The 21,591-nt window shown below is 43.2% G+C and overlaps 1 protein-coding gene across 3 annotated transcripts; it reads right to left on the reverse strand.

Annotated features, from left to right (window-relative positions):
- Nucleotides 1-6,330: 6,330 nt before the first annotated feature.
- Rad51ap1 (RAD51 associated protein 1) lies at nt 6,331-19,642 on the reverse strand. Of its 3 annotated transcripts, none has more exons than XM_051173179.1 (9): nt 19,603-19,642; nt 16,503-16,558; nt 15,215-15,353; nt 12,312-12,421; nt 10,696-10,782; nt 10,114-10,263; nt 8,937-9,101; nt 7,197-7,337; nt 6,331-6,536 (listed from the first exon to the last, which is right to left on the reverse strand). In XM_051173179.1, exons 1-9 carry the CDS (start codon nt 19,617-19,619, stop codon nt 6,391-6,393), a joined length of 1,011 nt encoding a protein of 336 aa, XP_051029136.1. In that variant the 5' UTR covers nt 19,620-19,642; the 3' UTR covers nt 6,331-6,390. The 3 variants fall into 3 exon arrangements, with proteins under 3 accessions (XP_051029136.1, XP_051029135.1, XP_051029134.1); XM_051173178.1 differs by having other exon boundaries at nt 7,197-7,334; nt 10,114-10,266; XM_051173177.1 differs by having other exon boundaries at nt 10,114-10,266.
- Nucleotides 19,643-21,591: the final 1,949 nt, after the last annotated feature.

Consider the following 21,591-nt stretch of genomic DNA (forward strand, 5'->3'; position numbering starts at 1 on the left):
CATGCCATTGTTTCAAGCTACAGGACACACGAACACACGGACACACACACACACACACACACTACACATGAGCACACATGATAATAATGACAAAAACCTATGCAAAAGTCAGCAAAAACTAAACTGCTCTTTGCTACTGATCAGTTCCCTCCTTTCTTCTATATTTTGTAGACATATTTGTTCAGGCAGTTCTACTGATGAGCTCGCTAGCCATGGTCTCTGCTGCTAAGGCAAACTCACGGTTAGGGAAAGGGAACCTGAAAATGTCAGCAGTGCATGCAGAATGTGTGCAGCACTCTCTGGTTGGTACGGGGTCCAGCTGTGAAAGCTGAGGCAGCCTCCCAGAGAATATTCTTGAAGAGTGAGTATGGACAGAGTGGAGAGTAGAAGGGCAAGGCACATGGAGAATGAAGTACAAAGGAATTCTCTGGAATTTCAAGTAGCTCCGAGACATTCTGAAGGGCTATATAGGTGAGGGGTCTCTTATCCCAGGCTAGTCTTGTGGCCTGTGTGGCCATCTGGTCTGGCATGACAGCTCTGTGTTTTAGGACCATCTCATGGCAATGCCATGGGGCACAGTTTAGAGGGACTTTGTTGGGAAGCCATTCTGTGAACCTACTGACACATAGTGAGGGACTCAGCTAAGGCAGGGACAGAGGGGGACATTTGGATTAGAAAATAAACTGAGAGGTGAAATGGGAAAAATGTTGGCCTTCAACTGGACACAGCATTGGTCAGCTCCCAACACAGAGAAAGAAAGTTTCTCCTGAATCGCATCCTTCTTTGTCTACTTCACAAGGAAGATGGGTGATGTAACATATCCTTTGTATAGTTTTTTCCTCTGTTCCCCCTCTCTGGTAGCTGGAGGTAAAAGCCAGACCAAGGCCTGCAGATGGTGCTGAGTGACCTTGGAGTCTCATGGCCATGCTGCCAAGAGACCACTGAGCCATTTGGTCTTCTCTATAATCCATTCCACCATCTGTAAAATGATAAGACCAAACTGAATGAACTCTCAAGACCCATCTAGTAATTTACATTCTAATCCTACAATACATGTCACGCGGAACACACACATACACCAGTCCTATAAATTATTTCTAATTTCTTCCCCTGTGATGATCCGGTGATTACCAAGGACTGTCTTCTGTGTTTTCATTTATGCATTTTATGGCTTCTAATGATAGAGAGCACTTAAGCCTGACTCAAAACTTTGCAAATGCTTGTTAGTCTTCAGACTATGTCGTGAGGACTAGGATGTAGCTCAGTGGCAGAGCACATCCTAACGTCCTGGGGTCCAATGAGTTGCATAGACAATGACTTAAAATGACTTAACCTTTCCTTTACATTTTATTACAGTAATGCTTGACGATAATAAACTTAGCTCAGAGCTGCAGTGGTGGCCATTTAAAAATGAATCTAAAATGGAAAAGATGATCTTACATACAGGTCAGAATTGCCTTCCATCTCCACACCCCTTCTTCCCCTCCTGGATTGAGCAGCCCTTCCCTGTGTGAACCCCCTTTGTCAACAACATTAGCATCACTTAATTGTCTTGGAAAGGTGTTGAAATTTCTGTGTCATTTTGATCCTGAGTCTCATGGGGCCATGGGCGGTGAGCTAGTACTTATATTTTTCAGTTCCTCATAAGCTTGAGCATGGCAATGGGTCTCTATTGAAAACCCTTTGTATGAATTTGCTGAATGAGGAGAAAGCTAAGAGAGTTTAGATTAATTCACCAAAGAACTAGAGCATCAGCCCAGTGCCAACGATGGTGCTGAGTATAATGAAAGACGAGGAGAATGGATTTCTCAGAAAGTTTGGAATCTGGAAGCAGAGGTGACAGAGTTACTGTTACTAAAATCCTATTGTGTGGAATTTTAAACATATGCACCTGTGTACACAGGACACTAATGTCCAAAGGGAAAATGTCTCTTGAGGTCACCTGCAGATCTCTACTGCAGTTGGCGGTGGCTTGACCTTTATGAGTTGGGGGTTGTCCTTGAAATGGATATAGTGGTAGAATAAGGTTAGGGTAACTCTCCTTATATTTCTTCAAAAAGGGACATGATTATTTAATTATTTAAATGACACCCTGATAAAGCAAATTCAACTCCTCAGCCCTCTACATGAGTCTTTGAATTCTTCATGATTCAGTAACTTAATTGTAAGAGCTGGAGGTTTTGGGAAACCCTCTCTTCCATGCCCTCAGGTGGTGCAGGGACCTTTAGTCTCCCCAGTAATCACCTGTCAGTGCTGGAGTGTTCCTGAGACAGTGAAATTTTTCCCAACAAGCCCCCTTCATACTGAGATGTTAATTTACATATGGTAGATGCTTGTTAAGTATTTGTGGGAAGGGTACTTCACATTACGCAAGATATTATTCTCACCTCTCTTTTCTATCCTCACAAAAACACAAAGAACAAATCTATCCTCCTTTCCATCCAAGAATTTTTGAGTATTCAGAACATAAAAACCTTGTTTTTCTCCCCTATGTGTACTCTACCCAATGCAGCCTGTGGGGGTTTGCCTGAACCTCTTCCACAATGGAGCACACCGTAGGCCTGGCAGGTTAAGATGGCACTGTGGTTATTTTACTCTATTTTTTCTTAAAGTAGCTACCGTTTCTAGGAGTCTTGTGTTCTTATCATTGCTAGGTCAGGCAGTGTGCCTGTTTCGTCCCTTGATGGTCCTGGTGACTTACTGAGTACAGTCTACACTAGCCTTTTCTCCCTTTTAGCTGGTCATATCAAACATACATGGGGGATAGAGTCAGCTAAAACCACAATTCGGTGCCCCATATTTGAGAAGCACTCATTTTAGCTGAGGTATAGACCATATGTAGTTGGAAAGCGTGAAGTCAGAGGAGTGGTTGGCAAACTGCCAGATAGGCCTTCAGTTCCCATCTTCATTTGGCTAAAGACTGAAATAGAGAAGGATTAAGTCCCCGGGCAGTAAGGCCTGGCAGTAGCCCAGGCTGCTCTGACACTTGCTATGTTGCCATGTTAACCAGGCTGGCCTCAAACTTAACACGCATCCCCTGCTTCTCTGCCTCTTGACACTGAGATTACAGGCATGGGCCATGTTTGAAGATTTCTTAGAATTGCAACCACCCCCACCCCACCTCCCAAGCAAGACAAAGGACAATCTCACAAGATGCTTCTATCCAAAGTTATGATTATGTAAACTGGTGATTCTAAAAACTAAGCCCCAAGTGGCCTGGACACTGGTCAGAGTTGTGTGCCCACTACCTCTGAAACAAACCATATTGCCAATGTTGGGGACTTTCCTGCAGGGCAAGCAAGCATCATTGAGGAAAGTTGATCTAGGCATGTGATCCATACACTCCTTGGGACATTCTTGTGTCAAAGGGCTGAGCTGTGTGTGTGTGTGCGTGCGTGTGTGCGTGTGTGTGTGAGTGACAATGACACCCACATGCAGTGACAATGACAATGTGGAAATGAACAGTTTCATGCCCCAAGTTGCTGGAGTCCCACCCGCTGCCTCCCTTCTGACACTCTGCTGGAGTCCTAACGCAATGTTCCATTAGTAGGAGAGTCGGGATGCTCAGGAGCGTGCAGCTGGCAAGGCCTGAGAGACTCCTCTCCTCCGCACACCCGTCCCAGCCCTTGCTCTTACTTCCCTTCTCCCTTTCCACTTGCCCCAAGTGGACCCGGCCCTAGCTGGCTCAGGGTTTGCGCCCATCGCAAGCCTCTTCTCCCTGGCGCTTACTCTGTCCGGATGAGAGCAGGAAGTGGGAGGAGCTGCATCGGGCTGTCATAGACAGGGACCTCTGCAGGGGCTTAGGGTGAGCCAGCAGCCTTGCACAGGGAGGGCCACACCCTCTTTCCGTTGCTGTAGAAACGGCTCAGGCCCTTTTTGTGACTCTGAACTGAATAGGATTATCCCAGTCAAGGCCCAAACTATCTTTCACCCAAGCCAAAGACTACATCTTTCTCCTTAGTTTTCCTCTCCCCAGTTCATGGATCAGCCACGATATGAAAGAAATTCCAGGACCCTGAGATTAAAGTTAGACAGACCAGACTGGAAAATTTCCAAGCACCTTCAAGAACAGTATGTAGAAGTAGATAAAAGCCCTGGATTGAATTTCCTCACGAGATGTTGTCCACTTTGAGCATTTAGTCTGTACCACTTTTCAGAAAGCACCATATGGAATTATAAGTGATGTTGGCTTGTCCTGAGGGGCTTTGGCACAGGAAGGACTCACTGAAAAGAAGCAGTTGAGTTTGAGTCTTCAAGTCCTTAAGCATTTGCCAAGCGAGTACCACCAGCAGCTTGTGTGGGGCAGACTTCGGTGTTTGTGTGGACTCTGAACCCCTGCTGTTCATTTACTAATTTTTTTTTTTTTTCTGAGAGTTTCACTATATAGCCCTGGTTGGCCTGGAACTCACTATGTAGACCACGCTGACCTTGAAGTAGAAGAGATGCACTCTCCTCTGCTGCCACCACATCCACTGTTCAGGCTGGTTTTATTTTGAGAATGCTCTGTAACAGTACGGACAAGCAAGGGAAGAATAGAGGTGAGACGGCAGATCAGTAAAGCAGTGTGCCAGAGGAATAACAGGACAGATGGAGGAGTAGCTTTGAGAAACCCAGTTAGTGGAATAGTTTAGAACTGCACTTGGGCACCTGTGTTGGTGGTACCAGTAACTGACAGAAAGCTATGCTCATTACTGTTCTTTTCACAATAGCAAGGGAATAAATCAGCATAGTGGTACCGAGCGTAGTGGCATACAGGCACAATGACATTTTACTCAGCACCAATAGGTTGTGTGACAAGCCAGATGTAGTCTAAAGCAGGTATGATGCTGCGGCAAGTGGATGTAGGTAACACGAGACCAGAAAGCTACAGTGGACAGGAAGGTGGTGCATGAGCCAAAGGAGAAAAATGTTTTCAGGGTATGATGATTGGGGTGGGTAAAATTGGGTGAGAAGTTATGAGGCTGGCAACTGGTGGTTATTAATGCTTGTAGCTAGGCACATTTTAAGTTTGAGGAAGATTTTAGCTTATTTGTGTCTGAGTGTATGCATGCATATGCACCACTGGAATCCAGAAGAAGAGTATTAGATCTGCTGGGACTGGTGTTACAGGCAGTTTTAAGGCGCTGGATGTGGGTGCTGGAAATCAAATCTGAGTCCTCTGCAAGAGTAGCAAGTGCTCTTATGTACTGAGCCATCTCTCCAGCCCCTGTGGGAACTTTTAAATAAAAGTAATATGGATCTAAAGAAAAACCAAGTCCCCAAGTGAGGGCCAGTGAGCAGTTACTATCACTTAACAGTGGTTATTATTCAAAGTATACAAATTAACTCAGTCTCAGGAAACACCCACCACTAAGGAGGCTACGGCAGGATGACCTTGAGTTCAAGGACAGCCTGGGTTATATAGGAAGCTCTGTCTCAAAACCCAGAACCCAAACCACACAGAACACTAAACACCAACTGAAGATTGGGGTTTTAAGGGGAATGGTGAAGTAGGTAAGGTGGTGAACAATAGTGTAAATGACACACACACACACCACACACACACACACACACACACACACACACACACACGAAAAAAACATACAAAAGTCAATAAGCTAATGCTCACTTTAATCATAATTCAAACTGCTTCTTCCCATGGTAACAAATGTCTCACAGCTATGAAATAGGTTTATTGTAAACATTAAATTTTTTATTAAAGAGTCATCAGGAACAAGTTTATAGTCTCACCATAAAAATAATTACTTTTATTGACAATGAATCTAAATTTCCTGAGAAGCTACACTAGCTAATACAGGTGACACATTGACAGCCAGTCTTCCAAGCTCCAGTTTAATCTGAAATGGTGAGACTCCGCTTATATTGCTTACGTTGACCACAGAACTCATTTTACCAAACGTAGACAGACTGGTGGAGACATGGCATCAATGAACACATTTCAAACATTCTCACTTAGTAAAAGTTTTGACAATGAAAAGTTCATGAAGTGTTATTACATTCTACCTGTTGTACAATAACTATCTGTCCCCACGTAGGGGACACATGCTACAGTACAGTAATCATTTTAATATGCACAGAAGCAGAATTTTCACTAGCGGGAAAGACTTCCGAAACACCTCCTGAAGGAACCCTTGCCAGACGGACACTCAGAACAGATGTGCCAGAACCCCAAGTGACAGTGACTGATGAGACAGGAAAACACAACACATCCTTCAGGAGTGGCACGAGGAGAGCCCTCAAGCACCCTCTGCTGAAGGACAGAAAAGCTCTGCTGAGACCAGAGTCACAACAGGCAGAGATCCTTCATGTGGCTCATTAAAGGGTTCCTCATGTGCAAGTTGAATCCAACAACCGGCTTGCAGGACTGAGGGTCCCACAGGTCCTTTACTGCTACCGCACTTGGCTACTTGTGACATTTGGGTGCAAACGCTTAACTGGGGCTAGTCGGGAGAGGCCCAGACGGAGGCTCTGATTCGGGGACTTGGTGGGTGCTCCTGCCAGTGGGCTGCTGCTGGAGCTTCTGCTCCCAGAGGCGGCTGCAAGAAAACACAGGCAAACAAGTCATTAGGTGTTGTTCTGCTCCACAGAGCCCGACACAGGCAACACCAGATCAAAAGAATGACCCACACAGAGCTCAGGAAGAGCATAGGGCAGCCAAGCAACACAATCTGAAACCCCAACTCTAAAAACGTCAATGTCTTCAACTTTTCTGGATGCGCAGCAAAACAAACATATACAAATTCAAATTTACCAATGCATTAATATTTGTTACATGTTACAATGCTCAAATGCCCCAGGCCTAAGGACTCAATGAAACTGTAGAGGGCAGCAGGTCTTGAGGCAAAATTGTGTTGTGGCCAGAAACAAACAAACAAACAAACAAACAAACAAACTATATATATATATATATAGTTCACTAATGCCCCTTGACTCTGTGATAGGGATGTGTCTGCAGATTTTTGAAATAAGAATGTCTCTGTTTTACTGTAGTTTTATTTATAGTAATAAAAACAAATCAAACTCAACCTTGACGCCTAATAAGGAAATGGTAAGACGATAAACTGAAGTGCTAAAAACCCTGGTTTGGAAAAACGTGAAATTAACATGGGACCTGTTTAGCCATAACTCCTGTGACCTGGAAAGAGCTACCAATGGCAGCTTTCTAAGCTGGTGCCCTTGAGAGCAAGTTACCATACCTGGTGGGACCCATTTGGGTCTCTTGGCTTTAGCTGAAGGGCTGCACATTTCTGCTGGTTTCCTAGTGGGCTCAGAAGAAAGACCAACTGCCTGGGGTAAGGACGGAGATCCTGACTTGACGGCAGCTGGAGCCACATCTTCTGAAGTCATTGAATAACATAAACAAACAAAACCAAAGCAGCTGTCATACAGGAAGATAATGTTCAAGTCTAAATTATATGATGAAGTCTCATACCTTCCAAAAAATTCGAAAGGCACAGGTTACAAATTTGAAAAAAACATACAAAAAAAACATTTTCTGTCCAGGTGAGGTAGTGACTTCCTGAAATCCCAGTACTCCAGAGGCTAAGGCAGAAGGATCTTAAACTCAAAGGCAGCATAAGCTATAAAGTAAGATGTTCTCAAAAGACCAAACATCACTGACAGCAAGCCTAAGGACCATGACTTTGGATGAGCATTTCTGTGTCAGGCAATGTGCCAGACATGAACTTTCACTCTTTATGACAACTCCCATTTCAGGATCACTAAGCCACTATCAGATAAGGGAACAGAGAAGAGGTGAAGCAATTTGCCTGTAGTTTGTCAGCTCTTGTTGGAGCACATATTAGAAACAAGGTTTGCCATCAAAGGCCACACTTGTAGCCATTTACAAATAATGCCTCTTCTACATGTTGGAGAAGTGTTGAAGACCCTGAGACTAAACACACTATGTGTCCAGTTTGTTCCCAAGGAACTTAATGTCCTGCACTACACATCAGTGGGAGGACAGTAAAGTGAAGAGCTGTGTCTACTGCAATGTGCTGAGATTCTAAGGATGCTCAGTAGGAGGGACCCTGGAATCTCGTGTGTGTTTAGGAGGTGCAGAGGAGGTGATCATGGGTTGAGCTGAATCATGACTGAGGGGAAAGATGAATGAAGAGAAGTTTTCTTGGCAGAGAGAGTAGAGCAGGCGATGCTAGAGCACAAGTTCTTGTTGTGATTTATTTGGGTGGAGCAGGAGTCTGAAGGGTGGGAAAGGTAAGGAGCACAATCAAGGTACTGTCATGTACCCACAGGCTATGCCAGGAGTCTGGCTATTCACAGTTTTAAGTTTCTTTAGAAGTGACTTCCATGTTCAAAACTTCTTACTAGGTCATGGTGATAAGACACCTGCCAGAAGACTGAGGCAGGAGGATTAAGAAAGTAAAAGAAAAATTGGTATGAATAAATAAAACAAATCTTATAATAAAAGTAGCATTTTGTAATAATCTATTATATAATACAGGCTCAAAAATAGTCTAACTTTTGAACATAAGAAACATGTGTCCCATGTCCAAGCTGTCACAAATTCTCACTGTAATAATAACACTAAGATGTTGCAAATGGGTTCAAGATCACATTGTGCAAGAAAGCAAGGACTTAGGCTCATGCATGCTTCACTATTTAACACCCAGACAGCATGATCCAGTCTCTAAACAAGCAAATCTGGGATTGATCTGAGCCTCACTGATGTGTACAACTCCAGCATATATTGAATGTCAGTGTTCTGAAGGTAAGATGTGGGCTCAGGGTGTCTGCAGGGATGGCTGCGTGCTAATGGTGGAGGGTCCACACTCATTGTCCATGTGGCTACTAGGGCTCAGAATTCTCAGCTTTTCTCCCCATCCAGGGTTCCTTTCAACTAGAGACGAGTGTTAGCAAAGAGCCGGAAACCCTACAAACAGGACTCAGTAAAATGGCGAGTTTGAGAGCAGGTTTACCTGATGCCTCCTCACATTTGTGTTTTGATTTCTTTTCTTTGTCCACTGCAGGTTTTCTCTGCACTGCTTTCTTCTTTGTTTCTTTAACTTTACTTTTTCTCGCTGCAAAGCCTTCATCACTTTCTTCACTCTCATCAAAATTAGAATCACTTTCTGAGTCTTCACCTAAAACAGAAAACTATATTTTCTATCTTTGTTCTAAAAAGTGAGACTTCTGTTGTCACATCTGCAATGGCCTCACTGTCACTCTACACACTAGGGATGCTCTGGCCTCTGAAAGCGGTTTCTGACCTCAAACCTCAGCCTCTTCCGACATGAAACAACGAGTCCCACTTCATTCCCACCAGACTTTTATAACTCCACACTTCCTTCTTCTTTGTACTGCTTTATTTTCTACAGCCCCAGGGATCAAACCCTGGAAACCACACTTCCTAGACAAGTGTCCTACCACCGAGCCGCCGCCTGAGGCCCTTCAGCTTGCACACCATAACTCTAAAAACATTACCTGCGTGTTTACTGTCTGTGATCCCTCATTAGAATTTGAACGGTTTTGCTCATTACTAGCACCTAGAACATAGCAAACATCATAGGCATCAAATACTTGTTCAGTGAGTGTTGATGAATAGGTCTGTTATTTGCTGACAGATTAAAATCTAAAATGCTGTATCTGATTGGCATTAATGTACAGACTTATTCTTTTAAATTTTTAACACATGATGATGTCAAAGTCACCACATTTTCCCTTTGCCCTAATTTCTACTAAGTCTGGAAAGAACTGATAATAAAATTGTTTCATACAACTTTCAACTGAAAATACTTCCTAAGTTTCTACTCGCTGTAGAAAAGCTGGGACCTGCTAGCGGGTTAAGAGTTGTTTGACAGCCAGCGGCAGCCCAGCCTGTGTCTCCGGCCTCTTCCCTGGAGTCGCATTGAACGTGTTTGTCTGCTCTTGCTTTTCCCTCAGCCAGAAACGAGACTTTGTCCCTTGGCTTTTCTAACACTACTTGTTTGTCCAGACAAGGCCGACAGGTTACCCCTACACTCAGTTTCTCCCTTTTAACTGTTCTTTGAGTTTACAGACGTCAAAGGCTCAACACGGTGCTTTGCACACACCCCGCTCCCCGACAAGTGTTTACTGAATTCCCACAGGATTAGCTTGAAGCAGGATGTCACTCACCAGCTGCACTGTCCGGCTCAGTGTCATTAGCACTGCTGCCATCACTGCTTTCCGAAAGGCCCCTCCTCCGCTGGGCCTCAGCTTTAGATGTTATTCTTTTCTCCCCGTCCACACTGCCGGCATCCCCCTCCTCCACGATCTTGTCCACATCTTCTGGAGACAGGAGCATCAGTGAGAACTCTGAGCAAACTCTATAACCTGTTGCTTTCTCTGCTTCCAATAACACACTACACAGGCCACGCTGGGATGAAGTCCATCACTCTCCCAGCAATAGATTCTGGCTTTAAGGGTTAGTCTGAGACTCTAAAGAGTCACTGCCAAAGAACTCTCCAGATGGTACTGGGAAGAAGCAGCCCTTGAGTGGTCACCTGTTGTGGAGGGGAGGGCCTGAGTGGTTATGACTGCCCAGCGGGGAAGAAAGGAGGTCTGCAGTCAAAATAAGACTAAAGCATAAAGAAACAAAGGCCAGGAGATAGAGCGCCTTGGGACATGGGAAGACTTTGTTCTAGCTACAGGCACAAGAACTGAAACAAGTTAGAAAAACAGCACTGCAAATGAACCATCATTAACATCAAAAGTTACCTGAATTATCACTGGTTGCACTGCAGTTAGACACAGGAGGAGACTTATCCGTTACTTTTGTTTTTCCATCACCTTGGTTGTCAGCACCTACCATAGGAAGTAAGCAAAGCACATCAGATGCATCCTAATCAATCAGGGTCTAAAAAGCAGGAAGACGACCACAAACACACAAACACACAGATTGGGATGAACCACCCCAGACTCACACCAGCCCAGTGGTTTTACTTAGAGGAGCTAGCACATACTATGTGCTTGGGCTCTAAAATAAGACAGGTCCCATATGTAAACTTGCCTTTCTTCTCTAGATTTAATTTCCCTGTCTATAATATGAGGATAATGTCTTATGTGATTATTGGAGAAGATTAAATTCAAGTAGAAACTGCTTATTGTATGACCAAATACAGTCAGTCAGCGTCACTTGTGTGTGGACAAATCCACACTCGCGCAATTTAAGCTCGGTGGGGTCTTGAATGAGAACTGTTCCGTAAGCTCACACATCTGGACACTTGAGCCCCACTGGCACACTGAGTGGGATGTGGATGGAGCCTGCTGGAGGAAGGAAGTCACTGGAAGCCTCAAGAGTGTATAGGTTCAGTCCCGTTCTGGGTGTGCACAGGGTCAGCCAGCTTTCTGCTCCTGCATCTGCTGCCAAGTTCCCCCTGATATTCATTATAAACCCTTAACTCTCTGGAACCCAAACCAAAATAAACTGTCTTCTATAAACTGCGCTTGGTCATGGTCTTTTATCACAGCAACAAAGAAGAAACTGATACAAACTCTTTGCCATCATTACAACCTAAAAAACAATAAAGAGCTAAAATATTAGGCACAGCATGTATGCCTTATCACTTCAGCCTTAGCACCATAAAACAAGACCAATCTCAAGCCTTTAGAGGACCTTTAAATGATGACATTGGTAACATTAGGTCCCCATGCTATGAAGAGCATTACTCAGTGAGTGCTACTTCTAAGAAAAATTCCTGCTATACATCCAGTGTTTTGAGATGAGTTCTGTCCCCCTAATTTCAGATATAGTACATGCTGACACTCTCGAAATTTCTAATTCCTGATTAAGTCTTCCTAATCAAAATGGTTGATTTTTAAAGAGATAAATAACTTTAAAAAGCAAAAGACTCACCCATATCATATGCTACACGGTTACAGAAAGAAAAAAAAAAAAATTCAGAGGTGAAAAATCACAGAGAAATCTAGAAGTCATTTCTATTGAACTTTCTATGAAGGTTGGTGCCTCTAATCTTAATAGATCACACAAATGTTCACCATTAGGTCATATTCAAGAAATTTAGATTTAAAAGCTAAGGAATCAGAGTGTTAGGTTTGTACAGATCATTTGATCAAGACTGGACCCTTACTGCATGGCATCATGCTGTCAAGCAGCCCACATCACAGTAAGCCCCAGGCTCCTGAATGTGCCAAGCAAAGACATGTGATGTGGGACACTGATAGAACCGAATAAAGAACTAAATCCACAGATGCCCTCTGCCAAGTGTTTTTTATAGATTAAATGTATTCCTTTCTCTGTGAAGGTCTACCCTAAAAAATGATCACAAAGACTGGAAGACACTTTTAAAGATAAACACAGGAAATAGAATTACTTTTCTCTTGAGAAGTCTGCATTTGGTTGGTGACTGCTGGAAGTTCCTTCACGGATAAAGCCAGGGCAACTTCTAGGCCTCGTTGGAAAATCTTGTCATCTAAAGCCATCCTAAAATAGATGTGTGAAACAATGGTGTTTTAATTTCAATTACAGCACTAATACAATGAAATCTAAAACGTTTCAGATTTTCCTATCTTACTACTTAAGAGCACCTTCCAAAAATGTTCCTAACATGTCCTTGACTGACTCAAGACTCCTAAAATGTAGCGAGGTCGTGTTATATAGTGAGTACAGGTGTGGCAGGAGTAGCCTGAACCTCTGCTGACTACTACTGTTCTTATAATTGTCCTTTCTCTTTACTATCAGTTCTGCCTACAAAGCTCTGATTTAACTGAAGACAGATTCAGTTCAAACATCACTCCCACCCACAATTCTCTTCATATCGTCCACCACTATGGCAGATGTAAATGTATTTCTACCTCTGTTCTCCCAATCTAGATTTTTAACAAATATTTCACTATATACCATGTAAAGACAGTATCCTGGTTGGAATACTAAAAGTAGTCTCAAGGAGTCTTCAAGGTGAATCAGGAAGGTGGAGAAATAAGCCATATAAATGATTAGTCCCCAAAAGGCAGATTGTAAAGCCTTCCTGCTCAAGTTGACCAACAGTTCTAATGATTATAACAGGAAAACGCAGACAGATGAGGAAAAATCACAAAAGGGAAGAAAACTTGAAATGCACCTTTTAGAACTATTATTTTTTTAAGTAAGTTATGGTGGGGATGAATACGATCTTAATAATTCCAAGCACGTATGGAACTCAAAAAGTTTTATTGAGATATAATTCATGTACTTTAAAATAGTTTTCTTTTCCCTCCTTTTCTCCTTGAGACAGGATATCATGTATCCTAAGTTGCCCTCAAAACTTAGTAAAATATAACCTTTATTTCTGATTTTTCTGCTGAATAAAATCCAGGAATTCCTGCACAGAAGGCAAGAACTCTACCACTGAAGCTCCATCCACAGCCCCATAAAATCCATCACTTTAAGGGAAATAATTCAGCAGCTTTTAGTATCTTCCGCGTTCTGAAAGCATCATTACCATCACCTAATTTTAGAATACTTCATTATCCACACCCATCACCAGGCATTCCTGATTACCCTGTGCATGCTGGCTTTATGTCCACTTGACACACTCTATAGTCATTTTGGAAGAGGGAACCTCAATTGAGAAAATGTCCCCAACAGATGGACCTGTGAATAAGGCTGTGGTCCATTTTCTTGATGTGGAAGGGCCCAACTCATTGTGGATGGTATCATATCAGGGCTGGTGATCTTGGGTACTAGAAGAAAGCAGGCTGATTAAGTCATGAAGAGCAAGCCAGTAAGCAGCATTCCTCCATGGCCTCTGTATCAGCTCCTGTCTCTAGGTTCCTGACCTAACTTCTCTCAGTGATGGACCATGCTGTGCAATTTTAAGCTGAAACCCTCTCTCCCCATTTTGCTTTTGGCCACAGTGTTTTAGCATAGCAGTAGTAATGCTAACTGGGACATCGTCACCCTTCTCTCGGTCCCAAACAACTAGTAATTCATCTTCTGTTTGCATGGATTAGTTTATTCTGGACACTTCACTCAAGTGGAATGATATGTAATATGTGGCTTTGTACCTGGTGTAGAAAGCATGGCATTTCCAGGCTCATTCACATTACAGCATGTATCTGTTGGTCATTTTTTTGTGGCTGTGTCCATGACAGAGAACTCATTTTATTTAACCAATTGTTGACTGACAGCCATCCAGTTGCTTTCCTGTTTTTAATACTATGAACACTGTTATAAACATTGACATGAAGTGGACATATTTTCAGTTTCCTTGGGCACTATGTAAGCCATGCATAGAACAGTCCTAGGTTGAATATAATGAAGACTGCTAATCTATTTTCTTAGGTACCTGCATCCATTCTATAATTCTACCAGCAGCAATGTCTGAAGGTTCTGATTTGGCCACATATTCACTAACACTTACTAACACCACCTAGTGGGTGAGAAGAATTATCACACTGTGGTTTCCATGTCTGTTTTCCTGACAGCTAATGATGCCCTGTATCTTTTCATGTGTTTGCTGATTACTTCTTTATCTTTGGGAAAATGCTCCTTCATATTTTATACGTTGAAATTAGACTACAGCCTTTTCATTGCAGAACTTAAGTGTTCTTTATATACTTAGGATGCAAGTTACTTAAGTTGCATCTGCAAATGTTGTCTCCCGCTTATGGACTGAGCTTGTCTTATATTTAAAATCCCATCTTTGACCTTCAAAATAGAAACAAACAGTACAGAGAATGACATTTCTTAATGCTGATTAACTTTCCACAGAGGAACCCTTAACAGTAAAATATTACCCATCCCACCCACCCCTTCCTTTGTGCACAATCATTTTGGGGTCACTTAAGACTGCCTTCTCCCTCTTGGTACCAAATGATGAGGTGTCAGGGTTAGCCTAGACACTATAGGACCTTCTCTTTGTTGAACAAATTACACAAGATGGTGAGAAAGTATCTTTTATTTAGAGGGAAAAATGTTTTAAAATGTTTGTTTTAAAACTGATCTTAAACTTATCCTTTCAACAAAATAGCTTTATGAGGTCTGAGGGGCAGGAATAGATATAGGGTTAGTAACATCATTATTTAATATTACAAAATGTTATTAATTAAAAAAAAAAACCCAAAAACTTTCCAGTTGTTTTTTCTCTTTTATGTCTGTGAAGGAAGTCGGAAGACTAAACAACACCTCCCTGTGCTGCAAACACCACTCAGCCCCCACGCAAACCCCCATTTAAGCCGAGGCACTGAATAAGCACATCTGGAGGACACCCTGTGTTCTCTGTGTCTTACCTCTCACCTTTTTTTAGGGGCTTTCGCTGGCAGGATGTCTTCTTTTGGAAGATTCTTCAAGTTAGGTTTTGGTTTGTCTTGCTTTACCTCCTTTGGCATGGTTTTAGACTTCTTGTTTCTAGGCATGGTTGTCGAAATAAAATCATCTATTTTTGCATAAATTAAAAGAAGGAAAATTATTTTCTTGGTAGCTAAAATTCATTTACCCACATTTTATGCACAATCATGTTTAATTTGTACACTTTAAAAAAATCAATAAAACAATTTGCTTCTACTTTCACTCGTCCATCTCAAGATGAATGGTGGCTTGTTTTTTAAAAATATCAACCTATCAAAATCCAATTCACTGCAGACTACAAAGGTAAATTAAAAGAGTTCATAAATGTCAGATGTAACAATTAACTAAAAACCCACAGAATCATTAGGAAAATCAGAAGGAAATGATTTAACTAAACTTCATGTGTAGCCCAGCATGTCTACAAACGTACATCAGTAGTAAGAAACCAAGCCTAAGGAAACACGAAGAACCACTGAGCAGGCGAAGTGGTCCCACACCAGCTGTCTACCCGAGACCCACGGCCTTCCTCTGCTCTGATCACTCTCCCAACCCACTCCTGTTTCTCACAGCCTTTCCAATCCCCTAAACCCTCACGACTCCCATGGTTCTTCTCAGGGTACTAAAAAAACCCATGCATGACACATGAACGTATACCCGTAGGATCACACACCTTTTAAAAGAATTTGTTAACATATTTCTTTCATGCTTCCACATATGGAAATCTATCTTAGAATTTTCTGCACATTCCAACCCTCCTAGTATCACGAACACAACTGGCAACTTATAAGTACCTGGTCACATAGCTTTGACAATGACAGAAAGCTAAAAGTTATCTGCTATACTATTTTTTCACAAGTTGTATATACACTTAATGCAAAAGAGATTTCTCTGAACAGAGAAACTGCTAAAGTGTTTGACTTAAAGGAAACTATGCTGGTGTGGGAAGGAAGTGTAAATTACTTCCAGGATGAGGTTATTGCTCAGTGGCAGAGTATTTACTCAGCACATGGGAGGCCCTGGGACTGATCCCCAGCACACAGAGGAAAAAAGAATTCTACTACAAATACACTGTAACTTAATGAAATATTTCTCAAACTGTGATCAAAGTTCTGACAACAAAGACAGAAGCAATTCGGCAAAGCTTAAGCCTAAGCTTTCAGGGTCCAATTTCTCAGTATTTAACTCCGAAGGAATAAATTTCTCTATCTCTTAAGCAAAAGTAAAAAGCTCTACTTACCATCAGAGTCACCACCAGAGTCCTCAAACTGTGAGTAATTGACTGGTTTTTTATTTCTATGATCAAGACAGAAAATTTTTCATTAATACAAATAGTAATTTTTTTACTTTCACTTTAAAGTTATTAATAGTCCTGAAGAAAGGAAAATGTGTTTGAGGTCTCTTAGAAGTACTTCAACCCAAAATATTATTTGAATTTAACACAAAGAACTTGGCATTAAATTGAAAAGCCAAAACCATACCTGATAGATATGATATGGGGAAAAAGTTAATTCAAGAAACCCCCAACTAAAGGAGAATACAAATAATTATCAATTAACACTTATATTCTGTTAGTGGCTACTGGGCATTTATAAATTCCTTTGTGCTAGTTCTTTGTTTACATTATAAAGTATCTCTTCAGTTTTGACATATTTTAAAAAATCCTTCAGAGGTGGAGTCACAGTGGTTAAGAATATGAACTGCTCCTTCAGAGGGCCTGAATTTCGTCATCAGCACCCATGCTGGGCACCCCACAACCACCTATAACTCCATCTCTAGGGGGTTAAAACCCCTCTGGCTTCCTCACACATTTACACTCATGTATACATACCCACATCGACATAGACACACAGAAATACACCTAAAAGTAAAATAAATATTTAAAAGAAATCTCTCTACAATACCAAATTATGTCTTTTTAATGGGACGGACACTTTAAAATAGTTTGTCCCTACCATCTTTGTAGGAACTAAAATAGGCAGAGGAAAAGGCTATTCAACATGAAAAGGTTAATTTCCCTCCTCTAGGAAAGAAACACAACATTGTCCAGTTTTCCCTTCTGTGGTCTATTAAATGCCCCGCATAAACAAGCTTGTTGTTTACAGCTGTCTGCTCTTTCAAGCAAAAGTGGAGTTCTGTGAAAGAGGTGTGTCCAGCCCTTTGGAGAACTACCGTGTGTGCCTGCCTGTAGCCTCACACACATTAAAGGAGGTGTTCCTGCCACTCTTACATTCTTCAGGGTATGACAGCTGCATGAAGTACGACAGCATCTTTAAACACGCTCGAATTGAAAACTAGTAAATAAAACCTAAAGCCTCCTAAAAAGGTAAGTATACTCAGGTTGAGGTTTAACACACACATTAATTCTTCCTGGTTCATGAAACACAAACTCCCTATCGTATTTTAGAAACCCAGCGGGGTGAGGGATATGCAGAAAACCATTACTTTTAAAAAAGATTTCTAATTCTGTGCGCATGTGTGTGCCTGTGTGCAGGTATATGTATATGAGTACATTATCTGTGAAGGCCAGAAGAGGGCACTGGATGCCCTGGAGCTGGAAGAGTTGTGAGCTGTCTGAAGTGGGTGCCGGGAACTGAACCTGAGTCCTCTGGAAGAGCAGCAAGCACTCTTTAACTATTGAGCCAGCCTTCCAGTCCATAAATGCTTCTCTTTTTAAAAATCTGAGTATGTGGCCATAGAAATTGCAATAACTACTACCATCACTGCCTCAATTTGTGTTAAGTTCAGTCAGAGTGAAAACAAATGTCTTGGTTTTACTGTACCAAAAGTGATGGGCTAGTGATACTTGGTTTGTAAAGTTCATTGCTGTGCAATCCTGATGCCCTAACCTCAACTTCTGGAATCCATGAAAAAGTAGGAGAGAAATGACTCCAGAGTTATCCACTGACCTCCACACTCAAGACATGGAATGTGTACCACCATTTCCACCCCTATCATGTACACAAAATCATAAACACAAGCACACCATAGTCATGACCCCACAGGCCTGAGGATTCAGGGGACCCTAGGGCCTGGAGACCACACTCTACTACATATTACCAACAGTATTATGTCTTCACTACCTGTACGCCTATCCCTTTCAACTTTACCACGTAAGAAACAGAAATCTAGTCTAACTCTACCTTCTAAACCTCATTATTTCAGAGTTCCCAATCTCAGTCAATACAAAGATCATCCACTATGTAGCTCAGGCCATTGTCAACCTTGATTCTGTCCTTGTCTCCTCATCTCCATATCCACTTGTCAGAAGTACCTAAAGTCACCTGCTCTGTCTCCACACCCACACTGTGCCAAATCACAAATTGGTGATACCTTAGCCTACCACTCTGGCCACTTTTGCTCCCAGTGACCTTTATAAAAGTAAAATCAGAATAACTCCCACCTACCTACACTAAAACTACTGATCTCCCATTGGCCTAGACTAAAACCCCAACTCCTTTCTAAAGCCCACAAAGCCCTATCTACGTTGGCACCTAACTATTTATCTGACTTAATGCTCAACGATTCTCCCCCTTGCTTGTTACAAGCACACCTTCAATGTCTCTCTAACATGGTCAAGCTCATGGCCTTGGCTTCTACTCATCTATTAAGATGCCTCTTATATTTTGTCTCAATGACCCTCCACTCTAAAGTAAGGCTTTCCTCCTTCCCACTGGGTCACACTGTGGAGTTTATTTTGCCCCTGCCCCATCTTCCACTAGAGGGTAACCGCCAGCTCTTAGTACAGTACAGGACTAAGTGAATTCACTAAGTTTATTTTTGTTTGGTTGTGCAATACTGGGATAGGACCCAGGGCCTCTCATGTACTAGGCAATCACTCCACCCCTGAGCCCATATCCTAAGTTATACTCGGTAATTCTACAAAACGGATGGATGGCCTAGCATCCCAGCTGTGATCACGGATTCCAACTGTACGATGGAAAATACAGAGGAACTGGAGGTACGTCACAGGTCGCTACAACTTAAATGGGCCTTTCTGCCTAGGAGGTTGGGGGCCATAAAACAGGCTCGGGGCTGCAGTGCTGAACACATGAAGGCCACATACGTGCTCTCTCGGTGTAGCGCAAAGCGCAGTTCAAACGCTAACCTGCCTGTTCTGTCTGGAATAGTGTGGGTCAGCGGGCAACGGCTGCAAAGGGAGACCGAGAGGCGGGAAGCAGGATGCCCGGTCGGCCACTCAGCAGCAGCGGCTCTCACCAGAGACTGGCGACGATCATCCACCGATCCGACCCGCTGCCCTCCGCCAGGCCCACCCCCTCTTCAACCCTGTGTGACAATGGCCTCCAGCGTGGCCCCGCGGGACGCCACCCACTGCTCACCTGGTGGGGCGCACCATGGTGCCCGTCCTCAGCCTAGAGCAGCAGCGTTCCGGAGTCGGAGAGCAGCCGCGGCGGTCTCAATTCCCGCCCAAACCCATACATCGCGCTCCACGCCCCGCTGCGCCAGCCGGCCAATTACTGCTCGCCTGCGGGAGGCGGCGCCTGCGTGTTGAGAAGAGCGCGCCTGCGCTCACACACCTTTCCCGGTGCACACCATCCCGGATCCTGGTGGTCCGGACCCAGTGTTTGTTTTCACGCTGCACTTTCGTCACAGCAGCGATTTGGTACCGACTCTAAAATAAAATATAAAAGTAGTAACACTCCTCTAACTTTTATAACGAATAACTTAAAGAGGAATGGAACAAAGGGGCTCTTGAATTGGAATTTTCTTTGGGGCGCGAGGAAAGGGGAACGGAGAGTAGCGAATCTGCCAAAGAGAATCCGCTGGTTGTAAAAACAAGCCAGAAGTCAGCTGATTTATCCGGCAGCTCTGCGTTGACAGCTCAAAGTCTGCTTTGGCTTCTGAGGAAAGAGGTGAGCCCATGCCAACCGCGAGGTATTCCCTTCACTGTGGAGGTCCCAGTGAGAGCATGTAATGCAGGCTTAAGGAACCCGAGCAGGCTTCCTTGCCACTAAAGTGCGGATGTGCAGCTTGGCATGGACAGCTCAGTATATGTGGAACACTAGATTTGTAGGTTGCATGTTGCTCTCTGGCAGGGTGTGAGCACACCCAAAGAATCCGGAGACGTAAACTGTCTTAAGATGAATTTATCCCGAGATCAGCGGACTCTCATAAGCAAATTATAATAGCATGAAGATGTTCATTTTTTATTGTTCTGTCATATGCTTGCAATGCATTCTGATTACTCTTTCCTTCTCCTTCCCATATGCCCCTCCCACCCCTATTACTTTAGCATTCCTTCTAACCCCCACATCCCTACCGGGTCCGCTTTCCAGATTCTGGGAAGTTTTGGTTTGGTTTTGTATCCCATTTAACTTAACCAGACCAGATGTCTGCGCATTGGGTTGCAACTACTCGCTGGAGCCTGTCGGGGACACCAGCGGACAATTGAAGACAATGATGCCCCTTCCGCTGCTAGCTAGTAAGGCCTGGGTTCCTCTGCTGACGCGCCTTATTCTTATGCAGATCCAGTGCAGGCAGCCGAAACTGCAGTGAGTTTTTCACTTCAATGGCGGGGTCTTGCCCAGAAAATGTCATTTTGTCGTCCTTTGCTCGATCTTCTGGCTCCTGTATTTTTCCACTCCCTCTGCTGCAGTGTTCCTTGAGCCTTCGAAATGAGTGCTATAAATGTCTTGTTGGGGCTAAGCACTCTTCTATCACTTCCTCTCAGCACCTCGTGTCATCACAAAGAGTCTCTGCGTTCACTACTGTTCACTGGAAAGAGACACTTCTCTGATTAAGGCTGAGAGTAGTATTATCTATGGGTACCAATATTTAGAAGATGGTTTAACACTGTCAGTCTACCTGAACATTGGTATTTACGGTTCCTCCTAGGGCCTATGATTTTATCTGCTATGGGGTTTTGACCAGGGTTATAGTACCAAGTGGGGATTTGCTCCTATGGAGCCTGTAAACATTACAGCTCAGATGGAAAGGGTACCCTGGCACTCGGGAGCCACAGAATACTAAGTGTTACAGCTCAGATGGAAAGGTACTCTGTTTGGCAAAGGGGAGTCTTAGGTTACAGTAACCATAGCAGCTTACAGCCCTGCTCCAGAGAAAGGCTTTCCCAGAGTATCAGCTCTGCTCCAGCAGGGAAGGGCTTCCCCAGTGAATCTGTCTTTCACAGGCTCTGATTCTAGGGCCAAAGTGTGTTCCTTTGGCTCTGCTCAGGATGTGTTTATTTGTCTGGCCCTTTTCCCCTACAGAGCTAACCTTAAATCCAGGCAGAACACACTGGATACTCTCACGACAGAAAGAGTGCACAGGTGGGCACATCTTGCCTGACAGTTTAATATAGTTCACAG

Source organism: Phodopus roborovskii, unplaced genomic scaffold (genome assembly GCF_943737965.1).
Source record: "Phodopus roborovskii unplaced genomic scaffold, PHOROB, whole genome shotgun sequence".
Taxonomy (NCBI): Eukaryota; Metazoa; Chordata; class Mammalia; order Rodentia; family Cricetidae; genus Phodopus; species Phodopus roborovskii.

What these genes read in the sequence shown, in the direction of transcription:
- Rad51ap1 (XM_051173177.1), bottom strand. An exon ending in TGCAACCAGTGATAATTCAG is followed by an intron (nt 10,267 to 10,695) that starts GTAACTTTTGAT and finishes TCCTGTCTCCAG; the next exon opens with AAGATGTGGACAAGATCGTG. An exon ending in TGAGCCGGACAGTGCAGCTG is followed by an intron (nt 9,102 to 10,113) that starts GTGAGTGACATC and finishes TTTCTGTTTTAG; the next exon opens with GTGAAGACTCAGAAAGTGAT.